The 15763-nt window shown below is 42.4% G+C and overlaps 1 protein-coding gene across 2 annotated transcripts in view; it reads right to left on the minus strand.

Annotated features, from left to right (window-relative positions):
- Window positions 1–15757, minus strand: part of CXADR (coxsackie virus and adenovirus receptor) — a 36812-nt gene extending 21055 nt beyond the window's left edge. For both annotated transcript variants that reach the window (XM_014938156.1, XM_014938155.1), the window contains exon 1: window positions 15665–15757. In XM_014938156.1, coding sequence (XP_014793642.1) covers window positions 15665–15719 — 55 coding nt within the window. In that variant the 5' untranslated portion in view covers window positions 15720–15757. The remainder of the gene's footprint in view (window positions 1–15664) is intronic.
- Between the last annotated feature and the right edge of the window lie 6 nt (window positions 15758–15763).

A 15763-nucleotide genomic window follows, 5' to 3' on the forward strand; every position in this document is an offset into this window, starting at 1 on the left:
GATCCAAAATATATCAAACAGCATAGTAACCATAAGCCAGATAAAAGAAGAACCCAACAATCTACAGTGACTTGTCCGAAATTTATCCAACATAGAAGATTGTTACAAAAAATAAAACTTTCAAAGTGTGGGTAGTACGTTCATGCACATTGACTGCATGTAAACCTGTCAGTGGAAGATGAAGCAGGTGAACCTCAGGATAGCTCTCAACAATCGTTCCTGCATGTGGAGCTTGCAGCACACATTAGCTGCTATCAGAGGTACCCAAACATTGGGCTAAGCCTTCTGTCACAGAGATTTTTCATAAATCTCTATTCCCTTCTTACTGCACGTTTCCCAACACCTCATTTTTGTTATACTGGTGCTTCGCTACCTCTTTCTTATGCCAAGAGCACAAGCATATAAAGCTGTTTTCCATTTTCTCACTTTCCCCCCCACCCCCAACATTACAATGACAAGCAGAAGCAGCGAGCATCTCAATTAAGATAGGTGTCAGAGCTAGCCAGCTCTGAATTAAGCATTAGCAATTTGAGGGAGTGGCAGGTAATACTAGTTGGAGATTCCTTTCTGCAGAGGAGACATGCACATCTGCTGCCAGATATGCTGGTGAAGGCGGTTTGGCCAGATTCAGTGTGTTAGAGAGTTTGCCAAGGGCCCACTGACCCTTGGACTATGAACTATTAAACTACTACTTTGTATTATTAGCGCCACTGTTGCCTTCCCCCCCAACTATTACTATCACCTACTCACGTAGGCACCCGTGCTATTAACAAAGGGGACATGGAGCAAATCAAGCGTAAACTAGAAAACTCCAGGGGCAAAGAAGGACATGGGACCCCAGATGACATTTGTTCTCCTTGCTCTTTCACGTGAACAGGAAAAGGCTCGTGGAAAAGCATCCTACGAGTTAGCTACTCACTGCAGGACTGGCAGTGCAGGCAGTGTTTTAATTTTTACGGCCACAAATACCCCTGAGAAATAAGGGCTGCTGAGTTAGAGGTGGAATCCACTTGGCAATGCAGGTTAGGAAGATCCTCATCACAACTAGTGACAAACACCTTAAATGAGAGGTGTACCAGGGAACAGTGATGGAATTTTGCAGTTGAGGGAACAGAGACTCAGACATGTTAAGTACATGGGTCAGGTTGGTGGGAGGAAGAGAGACCTTGGCAATGGTAAAACATGGTGAAAGGGGAACCACCCCAAGTATCCGTACCCAGAACTATGACACTGGAGTAACAGAGACGTGGGATAGCACACGATGACTGCAGCTTTGTCATGGATGCATCGAAGCTTTTTAAGAAAGAACAGTGTGTGAATTGCCCTCTACCTGAAGGAGCAACCAGAAAACAGAAGCTGTTCTACAGGATGGACAACAGGCTGGTTGAAGGAGAGGTCTGTATGGGAAACATCATGGTCAAAGTTTGTTACAAATCATCTGATCAGGGTAAGAAAGCAGATAAAAGTTTACTTCAGCAATTCCATGAAGTCTTTAAACTCACAAAGACTGGTTATTGTGGGACACTTTAATCTCCCTGACACCTACTGGAAGGGCAAGAAACAAGCAGGACACACACAACCTAGCAGGCTTCTGGAAGACCTCACAGAAAAACAGATGCTAGATGGGTCAACCATTTGATACTTTATTGGAATTGCTTTCAACAGAAAAAAGGGGATGGGATCAACAGCAGCCTTGACAGTAGTGACCACGAAGTAGTGGAGTTTAAAATCCCGAGAGGAGTGAGGAAGGCACATCCAGTTCAGACCCCGTACTTCAGCAGGGCAGGCTGGCTAATTCAGTAGGTAGAATTCTGTGGGACCCAGTCCTGAAAGGCAAAAGAGCTCAAGAAAGCTGGCACAACTGCTTCTAACCACATGAAAAGTACATCCCAACACTCAGGAAAATAATCAGATCAATCAGCAGCTCTGCCTAAGGTGGAGGAAGCGAGAACATTCTACCAAGGGAGGAATAAAGAAGTATCACCCAGGCACGCAGTGTCCCTGCTAGGGACGTCACAACACAACCAAAACTAAATGCAGCAGGGGACTTCAGTGCAACCTGAAAAGCTCCTACTAGTACATGAGCAGTGAAGAATCAAAAAGGAAAACAGGACAGGGGTTTTAGACATAGACGAGATCAAAGTACCCAGTGTTGACTCTGCTTGGATCAGGTTGGATGATTGAGGTCATGTCCAACACAAACAATTCTTTAACTGCATTAAAGATCTATACGAAGCCAATGCACACAGTGACAAGATGACATTTTCTCCAAGCTTTCCCAAGCCTTGCCTCCTTCAGCTTCCACTCAAATCAGGAAGATTCCATTTCTTTTCACTCCGCTAGTATATTCCTCAAAACATGAGTGGATCAACTGTGGCATCCAACTGCTAGGACGTGACAGGCAGACATTTTATCAAGCTGAGTGAAGATCTGTATTTGTTTTGGTTAGCAGGGTTTTATGGATAAGATTTCAGACCTTTTTGAGATTTGTCTAAACACACCAGAATGATGAGGGTTCCTCAAGTCAGTTTTCCCGGTATTAAAAGATGCTTAGCATTAAAATATGTTTAGCATCAACGTACCAAATTTTTAATTGTGGCAAACAAAGCACAGCAAACAGACTCAGAAGCATGTGACTGATTCTCAACAAACAACTGAAAACAATCAACACAAGTGCAATTGGTCCAAATGCATGTATAATGTTCTCCAAATATTTTGAAAGGAGAACAGAGGGGGCAAACAGCAGAGTGAACCTTTATGACTGGGTGAGAAGAGACAAGTACCATTCCTCAATGCAGAATAGTAAGTATTATCCTTTATAAAAGTTTATATTGGAAGGTAAGAGGTCAATACACATTTTGGATTCTAAGCATTCAGATGTAAGTTTCTAAATGTAGAATAAAGTACTCTTTCTCTAGGAAATTGACCCTGAAGAACACTGAAAACTTTATCTGCATGACTGAACAAGTTTTTCACATGATTTCTGAAAGAGTGCAAACCACCATACTGTCTTGAGAGAAACTGTATTTCCTTCTGAATACCTGGGCATATCTTCAAAACCACGGAAGTGGAACACACCTTAGCAAATTACATTGTTAATATTTTTAAGAAAAATCTAGGGAAAATGAAATGTTTGACAGAATTCAATGAAAACTCTTTTATAGCATAAGAGAATCTTTAACACAGATGGCAGACAGAAAATTAAAATGGAGCAAAGCTTCCTCCATTCCAACAGATACAAACAGAGCCGTGATATATACTAACAAATAACAGAAGGCAAATCTTCATTAGATTAAAGTACTTGTACATTTAGTATTTTCTTATTTAAATGAAAAAAGTTCAGGATACACTGAAATTCTGGATTGCTGGCTTACACCAATGTAGGTGTAGATTAAAAATTGGCATTCATGTTTCTGGCATCAGAGAGTGCTATGTTACAGAAGCGCTGCGTAACCCAACAGACACAATCCCTCCCTAAATGGGTAAGAGGGGAGAAACACCATCAGCTGGAACATCAGAAGGTATGGTGACCGACACACACCAAGAGGCAGGAGGAGAGGTGCACCAAGACAGCAGGACTGCTGCCAGGTTCAAACTCATGTCTGAAATGGCAGTCACTAAGGAGCACAAGTGCAAAGAAGCACAGACTGCTTCTGCATTCCAGTTGGGGGTGTCCCTGCTGACTGCTGGGAGGTCCAACTAGATGACCTTTAGAGGTCCCTTCTGGCCTGGACGATTCTATGATTCTATACAGAGGGTAACAGTTGAGTTCAGAGATGTTGCTGTACTTAAAGCCATATGTCATCCATCTGCATCTGCACAGTACTTCAACTTTACTAGCAGACTCTCCAAAAAACCATCTTGTTTGCCAATACCCACTTGTAAACAAGGAATAGCTGTAAATACATAAATGCTTTTCTTCACAGAATGAAGCCTTAAGTAGTAAATAACAATGACACCCAGAAATGCATGTTAGTGCTTTCAGCTATAAAATTCACTTAAGAGATGCTTCAGCTTAGACTCTTCTTTCAAATACAGATTATAGACATACCTTGATCAAATCTTTTCACTTGACAGACTTCAGTCTCAAGAACCACCTCCCCACCATCCACATTTCACTTCTGAATATGCCTCTCACCAGCAGTTAATCTACTTTTTTCAGCTAGCTGTAATGATATTACAAAGCCAAGTTTCCCAGTTCTCCCCTTTCCCACCTCCACTCAGACAGAAGTTCTACAACATCTTATTTCAAAACAGTGTTATCTGAAATAAGGCCCTGTAGAGTCAAATTTACAGCCCTGGAAAGCAGGGAGTACATACTTAAGTAGGTACACACCGAGAAGTGCCTAGCTGAGGGAGACTTCCAGGTACTTACTGGCACAACCCAAGACAAACACAAGTCTCCTTCGTGGCTGAAATCCCCACAAGAAGCCACCATCTCACAATCTTCTGCCTCCTCACTGCACAAAACTTCAGTATCCTCAAGAGATGCCAAAACAAGCCTCTGTAAGGCAGGGTGCTGCTAATGAAGCAACTGGATTTAATGTTGCCTTTGCGAAACTAAAGGGGGAAAAAAATACTTGACATTACTCATTTTAGTGATTTTTACAGCACCCAGGAGCCAAGTCACATCAGCACAGGCAAGATGGCCACAAGCTGCAGGGCTTCCTTATGCTGTTTTGCCACAGCTTCTCATAAGTGACTGCAGCACAAACTGATTACTAGCTTTACCAGTGAGACCCCCAAAGGCCAAAAAAGCCTAGCTTCAGATTTCGGTTCTCACAGTTCCAGCATCTTACCTCCAAGAGCAAAAGCAAGGCCCCATTACAGTCACAGCTTTCAGAAACTTGGGCCCAGAATGCTATGAAGCTTTGGTACATCTAACTTTCCATGTATCATAAACCCTACAACTTCTGGCAAGCATCTCAATACTGAAAAAGATCCTGAAACATTGTGACCCTGGTCCTGATGAAGTCCAACACAGATTAACCCCACTTCAGTTTCTGTAGAAGTTATATCACGCTTCAGAAATTCAGGCTGAGCAACTTGGGGAGACAGAGAGCAAAGGGAAAAGAGTCAGTTACAATTTTTCAACCAGCTGTGGTCACACTTATTTTCTCAACTTCACTGTTTTTCCTTGGGACGCATGATACGGAACAATGCAAAGAAAGGTCACTAAAGAGTCTTCTTTAACTTAGTAACCATTAAAGGAACAAAAGCAATGAAGAAATGCAGTTGTTTTACAGAAGGATGAAAAAAAGTAGTTGTCTTCCCATTAGAAAGCAAATTCAACAGATTTGGGGACTTCTGATGTAAGAATGAAACTCTAAAATTCTCTTTTACAGGCAAAGTACACAGATATTCTCGTCAAATGTTTCAGGACGGAATCAAAAATATGTATTAGCTCAACATACATCAGGCACCTAGCTACCAAAGAACACTTAACCTTCACAGCAACCTCATCTGAGGTAAGAATAAGCAAGACATGAGGAAAATTACCAAGCAAGCAACAGGCAATTAATTACCAAAAGCTAGGTAATCATGCCACAATGAACAAAATAAGAAAGAAAAAATGGCACAGCCTTACTCTACCTGAGTGTATAGTGCACGTATCCAAAAAGCATGTCTGGTTTTAGTACATAATTGTAGAACTCTGCAGAGAATTCAGATTTTTACGATAATCCACTGCTGATAAAGGCAAATTGAAAATCTTTTTCTAACAAAGAAAGTACTGTCCTGTTAGTAGTAAAAGTATAAACAGTTAATGTTTAATATGCCCCACAGACCACATTTTTCCCATGCTCGACACTCTGTGGTAATCACACAATGCCACAATACTGTGAACTGTGCTTTTCTATGAAGTTTGTAAATGGTCAAAAAAAAAGCCCACACGATCTTAGCAAAAGCATCAAGCACTTCTAAATCTAACATTTCCAAAGCTATCGACATTAACATGCTACATATCCCTCTACTTAAACTTCAAAAAAGTCCAAGCTACAGAGGTTAGAGAGAAGATAAAAACTTGCCTTTCTATACTAGCCTAGTCCACTAGGCAGAACCCTGATTAATCCCCACAGACAGAGGTTTAACATTCAGACAGAAGATGTTCACACCTGCGTTTCATCCATCCCAGGACAGCGCTCTCTGAGCTAATTGGAGCCACGTACCTTAGTGAAGCTCTTCTACTATGCAGAAAAGAGACAGTTTACAGAGCCAGGGAAAGCGAAGAAAAAAGCCAGCAATAAAAGCACTCCCCTAGAAAAGATCTGGCTCCCAGTCCTTGCCCCAAACACTGTCTCCTCCTTCCGAATCCATTTAGGACCAGATTAAACATAAGAATAGTTCAGGAAACTATAACAACAAAGCAATTTCTGGAGAAAAGAGCTTGATTTTTATACAGACACAGCATTAGTAGAGGCAAGATTTTACACCCCTCTCTTTCACATTTCATCTCAGCTGCCTTGCCAATAGCAGAAAGATGCTGAGTGTCCAAACTCCCAGAGCTCTGGTCTGGTTAAGTTTTCAGAACACTTTTTTCCTCAGTTGGTGCAGTTAAGAGACTTTCATGCATGGAGGAAAGTTCTGCCACAAGCTACAAAGAGAAGGCTGATGAAACAGCAGGAGCACTTAAGGCAAAACACAGGAAAAAAAAATGTGCATCAAAATAAGCCTGGTAAAGTTTTACCACCTAGATAGTCAACTCTGATGCTGCTGATTGTCAAAACAGTGGGTTTTTATTTCTAAACTTCACTTCCTCTGAGCAACGTGAGGGAAGCACCACTTTTCTAAGGCACATTTACTGAGCAAAGCCTCCCAGTTGTACCTGAAGTAATCAGTAAGACATTACTTCAAATCATGGATTTACTTTCTCCCTGCCTACTTCTGACTTTTCTTTTTCATCTTTCATCCACAATTAAAGAGGGCTCCACTACTAAGTCTGATATTCCTTTCTACTGTCTGATCCCCCAGACTCACTCTGAAAAACATGGTTTTTGAAAATCACTAAAATCTGTTTACTTCCAAAAAATATAACTTTTGCCACTCTGAGCGCACAATTTCCGCAGAACGACTCAAAAAGACCTATTCCCCTTTGCAATACCAAACACATCACCCTAGGATGACCTGCTTTGAACAGAAGTCAAAGCTGAAGCAATCCTGCATTGGTGGAGCCTGAAAAATCTGACAAAATACATCAACTCAACAATAACGGTTAAGTTACTGAGTATCTACCAGAGCTCACCTGAATCCACAAATCCTCTGTCACATCACACAACAGGAAACAGGCTAAGCATACCTCATAGCTGACAGGAAAAATAAAAAAAATGTTCTTTCAGGCTGGATGTCCTCAGAACAGCATTAGATAGCTAGCTCTAATTCATGTAGTACCTGTGCTCCAGTTTAAAATGTAATGCACAATTGTTAGAAGTTCTTCATCCTCCCGATCTACTGAAAAAATTCTTAACTTTAAGACTCATATATGAAACAGAACTACGAATAACCCCAACCCTGCAAAATACATAGCATGAGCCTAATTTCATTCCCAACCGCAATTCACTGAGATCACCTGGACTAGTCATGCAACTAGTAAAATCTAAAAGTCACAGGCCAAAGCTTGTGTGTAAGCTCTTTTACTTTTCTTCTTCCTTCCTTTCACTTCTTTCCTGACATCCCTTTCGCCTTCAGTTTCTATCCAACATCCCTTTCCTTTTACAACTGTCCTTGTGCTCCTTACTTGTTCAGCACATTCTTGAAGCTTTTTTGTTGCTAAATCCGAAGTCACCAGCCAGTTTCCTAGCAACCGCAGCAGTTGATGACCTTACTGGAGAGGGACGTGCTTATCAAGTTGAGAGGGGAGCGTTTGTATCTCATTACTGAAGGAAAGGATATGCTTTTGGGGGAGGGCAACACAAAGGGGGAAGGGATATTGTAACACAAATAGGGATTAAGATTAATTTTAAGAACAAGCGCAGTGCTTAGCCTAATACGTACATAAGACCGCTAAGAGTTCTGAGTTGTAATGCTTGGTCACATTTAAATGATCCAGCACGACCTAATTCAACCTGCAGCACTAAGGGAATGACAATTAGAATATTTTGGATTTGCTGAGGTCCTGCCCTCTCATCCTCGGGCTTGATCCAGTCACCTCCCTTTATGCCAGTGTAAGACTTTATGCAAAAAGGCAGGAACCCGGAACAAAGAGCTGGCTCCAGCAGGAACTGGCACTGCACGGGAAGTTTTGCTTTTTCAGTCCAGGTGGGGTTCTCCGAAGGAGAGTCCCCCCAAACACAAGGTAGGTGGCAGGAGCTCCAAGCCATAGATAGAAGGAGCGAGGCTGCTGTAGCCTCGATAAGGATTTGCTCGCTGCGAGGAAACCCCCCAGTGAGAGCAATTCCACATGACACCTACACCAGCCAGGCTGCTGCCAGCTCTCCCAGCTGCAAAGTGGTTTGAATTCGTGAACTCGCCCAACAGGAAAACAACATACTCAAAAAAAAAAAAGTTTTCTTTTGTATCGGCAGAAGGGACTCACGCAGCAGCTGCGTGACGCGGCTCTGACACGAGGGAGGGAAGAAGGAATCCAACACCATCGCTGGAAGCAGCAACAACCTCGACCGACACATGAAGTTACACCAGATGTAACCGCATCACATCTGTAACGTGAAACTACCTTCAAACTGCACTTAAGAGCCATTAAGAAACCATCTAGAAATAGTACTTACAAGCGTAAAATGAAATGAGTACCAACAATTACACAGACATTTTTCAGCCAAAGCAAAAAGAAAAAAAATCAGAACCCAAATCCTGACACCATTTAGTCATACAAAAGCCTGCCTCTCCTCTATCAAACCTACATCAACTGCACGGGCTGTTTTTGCTTTTAGCCCTGCAAGTCACTTTATTTTCCCCATTACAAACTGATATCGAAGGCTTACGCAGTTACTAAGCAATCAAGTCACATGATTCTATTTTTTTTCCTGCCAATTTGATGGCATTTAAAAGGAAACTGAATGAAGCAGCTCTTTTGTAGTGTGAATGTGTTAGGCACATCTGTCAGTCAATGCATCAGGGAGTTAAGTTCAATCAAACACTTAACTGAGCAGCCATATTATTTTCACTTGAGTAAAGGGGTTTTGGCTCTTCCGAGCTACTGAACAAGCAATGCTTTTTCCTAGCACATCCATGTTTCACACTAAGATTGAAAGTGATTTCATTCAGTAGTACAGGGTTGGATTTTTTGATTTTGTTTTGTTGTTGCTGGTTTTTTAAATAAAAAGATGAAGCATCACAATGACAGAAAGAAGTGGCTGCCTGCCTGTTTTTGCTTCTCTCCCTGGTCCCATCCCGTTCCCCGCCATGTAAGAAACAGCCAGAAAGGAATAAGCTCAAACAATTTAAATGTCCACTCAATAGCCACAAAGTTAACTTGTCCTTTAAAAATTTAGGGAGGTTTTAAAATATATATACACACACATTATTTTTACATGCCCTAAAACAATTGAGATTAAGCATTCCTTGTAGTTCATGCTGTTAATACATCTAAAAGGAAGAACTGAAAATACAAGATCTGTAAATATATGCAATATCAATTACCTACACAAACTTACTCTGCAGAAGTTAAAACAGTTGTGAATTTATGAAATTCTCATCCTTCCTTCTATGCGCACCACATTTCTTGTTGATTAATCGCCTTTCAACACACTAAGTGTAAGTTTTAGCTACAGGGCATGAAAAACATACCTATTTAAAAAATGTAGCAACTACGTGGAACCACAAAACCTGTGACTATCAAGTAAGTACCTTAGATGCTTCTTAACAGCAGCTAAAGGACATCACAGCACTGGTGAATGGCTCCAGCCTACAGCAAATAAAGCTCCACATCTTGCCTCTCTATCACAAGTTTTGAGTATATGACCCAGTAAGTAGGTGGCATAAAAAATATCAATAGTAATATACTCCACCCACATGGGTTTCAGGTTCCAGCTGACTCTTTTCTTACAACTCAGACTTGATGTCATGGAGTTGGATCAGGAAAAGGAACAGGTAGAAAACTGACCATACAAAAACTTTGACTTGGAAACTCCCTGAACTGGCTTGCCATGAAGCCAGAGGAATGCTAGACGAAACACGAAATGGGATGCAAAAGTAATCTTTGAGGTAACATCTAGCTATTGAGCAGGTTGCCTGACACAGTGATGTAGTCAGACTCCCCAGCTAAGCTCCTCCAGGCCAAGCCTATAAAGACATTTCTCACTTATGGGAGAATATTGATCAAGCAGAATGGCTTTTCCTCCTAATGCTCTTCTGCCATCCCTCCTGTCACTCATTCCTGCCCTGAACCAGAACAAGTTGTTGAAATTCTTTCTTGTTTCAAATCCTAGAGTCTAACCGGTTAAAAAACTAATGAAAGTTTTAAGCAGCCTCAACTCAGACCCATTCACCACAGGCTCACACAGCTATGGCAGTTGTGCAGTAAAGGAAATGACCAGCAAGGATGCAGGAGCTGCGCGTGTTCAAGCTGCTACTGAAACAGGTTTCCACAGAATTATAGCTTCACTGCCACTTACTCCCATGGCAACAGGCTGAAGTGGCTCTTCTTAAAACCATCCCCTGAAAGATGCAAGCTAGTCAGAAGAGGAATTCCCTATGGAAAAAAAAAAAAAAAAAAAAAAGAAAAAAAAGGAAGAGCTAGCAGAAGCTACCTGTATATTTGTCTAGAGAAGAAAAGGCTCTGGGGAGACCTTATAGCAGCCTACCAATATCTGAAGGGAGCCTACAGAAGAGCCGGAGAGGGACTCTTTGTCAGGAGGTGTAGTGACAGGATGAGGGGTAATGGTTTTAAATCGGAAGAGGGGAGATTTAGATCAGATAACAGAAAGAAACTCTTCACTGTCAGGGTGGTGAGAGACTGGAACAGGTTGCCCATGGCAGCTGCGGCTGCCCCATCCCTGGAAGTGTTCAAGGCCAGGCTGGATGGAGCTTTGAGGAACCTGGTCTGGTGGGAGGTGTCCCTGCCCATGGCAGGGGGTTGGAACTAGACGATCTTTAAGGTCCCTTCCAACTCTAACCATTCTATGATTCTAGTAGTGACTAAATTGATGTGGGGGAGCATTCTTACTAGCTGGTGAGCCACACAATTGTTGAAACTTCTCCTCATGTATGTTTCACATAACATCTAAAAGCTCCATGAAATGAACTGGAGATTGCAACAGGACAATCCCTGCCATTAAAAACTTAGAAATGAATGCAATCAACAAATGATTAAATTAGTTCAGAAGTATTATGAAACAATACTGGCCCCAAAACCAAGCTCCCTAGTCTGTACAAATCTCTGTGGGCACTCCAGCAAATGAGTTTTAAACTGCTCCAATACTGAGGCAGATTCAAAGACATTTACAAGGCATTTCTCGAAGCATGAACGGAATCAGCAGCAAAGCATACAAGTGCTTGCACAGAAATATATATTTTTGTAAAGCAGCAATGGAAACTAAACCAGCCTTTCAGGAGCAGTAGTTTCATCTCTATACTAAGCAGACTCAGCTTTTGAAGAGGCTGGGACAAGCACTGGAAGTGAAGACAGACAGGCAGCTGAAGTTTGATGCAACACAGGGGAAGCCAGCGTGGAGGGGGCCAAAGAGATGAACTAGAATAATCTTTGCAGCAGCTTTCTGAACACACAAAATACCTTCCGATAAACACAAGGTTAGTTAAGGCAAAAGTTAAGACCAATTCAAATCTCATGGCCAATGTCACGGCAGTAACTAGTTGATTACATCATCTCTGGTTGAGGTTTTTCGTAATTCTTGAAACACTGAGATCTGGGAAACCTAGGAAAGGAGTCCTGAACTTCAGATAACTTTTAATGTCAACAGACACTTCAGAAGAACCTGAACCCTGCAAATTGTTACTCTGCAAGGGATGAAACATACTGGGTTTAGCAATGAAGAGATTGGGATAGGAATGATCATTTAATTCCTGTGGTAATCAAATTTCTCCTAAATTAAGCTTCTGTAAGATCCTGTTGCATGCATAAAAACATGAACAGGCTTAAGTTCCTTTTTATACATATACAACAAAGTGTACTAGCCACCAAAAGTTGACTTACCATGTCTGCATTAGGTTCTGCTCCTGCATGCACAGTATTGGAAATAATTTTGCAAGTTTTATAAATAACACTTAATAACAGGGCAATAACCACAGACTTTTCTCAAAGATTACCTGAAATTTTCTTTTTATTTATAAGCTTAATATCCTATTAATAAAGCATCATGCATTGCAAAATTTCAATATAGTACAAAACTACCTCCTACTACTATTGTAAAAAAAAAAAAACAAACCACAAACCACACCATGAGAGTGGCAATAACACTACAGACTTAAGAAATTCCTGTCTAGATATTTACCTTAAGACTCTACTCAAATTCTTATCATTAATTTGAGCATTTATGTGCACAGCATTACTATTTTGTGTAACATATCTTTGGAAGGCTAAATGGATTACTACAGATGTAATCACTTTTTTATACCTATACAAAGACAGATACTAATCTAGCTATGTTAACATTTCACAGTTGATGAAAATTTGTGTTCTGCCATTATACATTTTTAGAAGTTTGACAGCTATAGGTCACTTTCTTATATGTTAGATCAGGATCACAAGTTAAGCACCTGTACTTCCTCTCAGCCTTCTAAAATCCTAAATTCAACATAAAGTGGAATTTGCTCCAGATAGAATGAGATTATGTCCCCAACACTGTATAGCCAGGAAAAGGTTACCAGTATGCACACAGTTCTCCCAGCACAAGCAAATACATGCTCAGTGCCACTGACAAACAACATACTTTCTTTATATTAGCTCTTGAGATGACCATGCATTCTAAAAAGCTTAGAATTAATAAAAAAAAAAAAAACCAATGTACACCAGTTTACACATCCGTAAGACCTAACAAATGATCTGGCAGCACTTAATATCATGACTGAGCTTTCCTCTTCAAACCAGAAATCTGTACTGCCTTTTAGAAAGCAGTTTAATATCCATTATCTAAAAAAAAAAAAATCAAGATCTGAAGAGATACATCATTTCTATTACCCTATTCCAGAATATGCCGATGACAACTGTACAGTTCAAACAGAACTTGCACATTTTGGGAATCCCCAACTACTTGAAGTGACTGATTATACTTAACTACAACACTCACCAAATGGCCATCAAGTCACCACAGACTTTGAAGTCCCTTCCAACCCAAACCATTCTATGATTCTATGACTTGGAGGGCATTTTTAGATAGAGAATTGTATTAATTACAAAGATAAAGCAGAAAAGAACTGTTCTCCCCTAGTATCATGAAAAGCTCAAGGAGTAACTCTTCCCTTCCTGCAAGGCAAAGAAGTTCCCAATTCAGTTATTTATGGCTGTGAAATTGACCTTAACAGGGGGATTAAACCCATGAGCAAGGTTCAGGGACAGCTTAAATTCAAACACTTTCCTATTTCAACACACAGTGGTATAGCCCCTTTGCCTGCTGAAGGTGTATTTTGCACAGTCAAGATAAGCTTCCTTATTTATAGAATATCAGTTATTTTGAATCCTCTACTTTCAGAAATAGTGAAACAAGGAAAAGTGAGGATTACAGGAGGAAAAAAGAAAAAAAAAGGTCTGAAAAGAGCACACAGTGCAAGCCTGAAAATACCACGACAAATTATTCCAGTACCACAAACCTAAGTAAAGACTAGGCATCTAGACAATCCTCCACTCCTAACAGCTTTCACTCAACTGCACACAAATTAGCTTCCTTCCTCTAAGTTTGGTCCATACAGAGAGCAACAACATACTGACATCCATTCCCTCAGTGAAGGAAGTAATGTTTACCTGGAACACAAACACAGAAATATTAAATCAATCTGATGGAGGAAAAAACCACAAGGAAACTCAGCTAACATTGTCAACTCCTATGATGTATAGATTGTTAAATTATTTCCTTCAGAAGACTGTGAAACGTGTGTCTTTCAGAGAACAGTCACCTAAATGTGCAAAAGATATTTTTAGTCAAAACACAAATATATTACTTTCTTTACAAAGTATCCAATTTCACAGTGAAGTTTGAAGACACCTGTATACTTCAGTAAAGCTAAAGTTTAAAATTCTGTTCTGGTTTTACATTTCATCCTATACTAGTTATTCCTAGCTTAATAGTATCATAGCCTTTGATATCCTAGCAGTGATCCAGCTCATTCACAGTATATATGAAAATTCTACTCACAAGATTTTTTCACAGCTTTAGTTACTTGAAGTGTTTCTATATAAATCTTAATCACTAACCCAGTCAACTAAATACTAGTAACTCAGAGTTTTTACACAGCCTTTATCTTGTTCCTAACCCTGCTTAGAGAATTAATGCAGAACTACCGATATCCTTTAATGCAGGAGACCAGAGTTCATCATTCCATTATAGGGGCAGAATTTTGATCCTGTGAGTAATTTCCCAAAACAACAATGACATCAACGAAGGCATTAACATTTCAACAGGAAACAAAAACTGGCCTCTTGACACCACTGATACACATTTTACTGTGAACCTGAACCACCACAGGTGTTTGTCATCTTTTGTACTTTCACATAAGTGTGGGTCAACATTAGTGGAAACTAGGGTGGGTTTTTTTTTTTTTAAAGATATTTTTAGGAAACTTTAACATGGCACTCCAACTGAGTTCCCTACAGAAACCTCGTGACATCTACTGTTTGAGATGAAAAACGTTTGGCGAGTTTTTAGTAGCCCTAGCACGTTTGGTTTGGGTTTTGGTGTTGGGGTTGGTTGTTTTTTTTTTGTTTGAGAGTATCCACTCCTTTGTTTTCTCTCAACAAGAAAAACAAACGAGTTTAGATCGATGTAACCCAACTCCTTTCCCCCCACCCTTTCTCTGGAAGCTCCCCGGCCCCCTCACCCTCTCCCAACAGGACCACCCTCGAGGGCAGGCTCAGACGCTAAGGAGATATTACACGTGCAGACCCAGGTTTAGGGCTTTAAATACCATTTTGTGGCTCTCCTCGCTTCCGTCCCCACGCGTGGCGCTGCCTCGCACCCGCACCCACACCCGGCGCCGCTCCGACCCCCACTCCCCGCCGCGACACCCCACACACCGGCCCTAGGGAGCGGGGCAGCGGGACCTACACCGGGCGGGGGCCGCGGGGGAAAAGCCCGGCACCCACCCACGGCCCTCGCCGCCACGCCACGGGAGACGGACGGAACGAGGCAGCGGGGCGCGCCACCCCCGGCCCCACCGAGGGCTGCCCGGGAGAGGAGGAGGCGAAAGAGAAGGCGGGCGGCGGCGGCGCTATCCCGGCGGGCGGCCAACAAAGCCCAGGTCGGCCCCACAGCGCCCGCGCGGCCGCCAGCGCCTCAGGCACCGCGCCTCAGGCGCCGCTCCCCGGCCGCGCCCGCCGGCGGGCAGGGGCATGGGCCGGGCGGCGACGGACCCCCCCTCCGCGCCCAACCGCCTCCCCTCCCTCACACACCGACGCCGGGGCGGCGGGGCCGGCACCCCACGGCCAGCGGGGGAGAAGTGGGGCGGGCAGCCCCCCCCCTCCATTCTCCCAGCCCGACAGAGCCGCCGCCTCCCCTCCATTCCCCTCCCTTCCCTTCGGCCCTTCCCCTCCACCTGCGCCCACCTGCAGAGCAGAGTAGCACGACGGCCACCACCACCGGCAGCGACGGCGGCTCCATGGCACGGTGCGAGCGGCGGACAACCGGCACCGGCGGCGGCTCCG

Source organism: Calidris pugnax, unplaced genomic scaffold, assembly GCF_001431845.1.
Source record: "Calidris pugnax isolate Ruff unplaced genomic scaffold, ASM143184v1 scaffold25, whole genome shotgun sequence".
Taxonomy (NCBI): domain Eukaryota; kingdom Metazoa; phylum Chordata; class Aves; order Charadriiformes; family Scolopacidae; genus Calidris; species Calidris pugnax.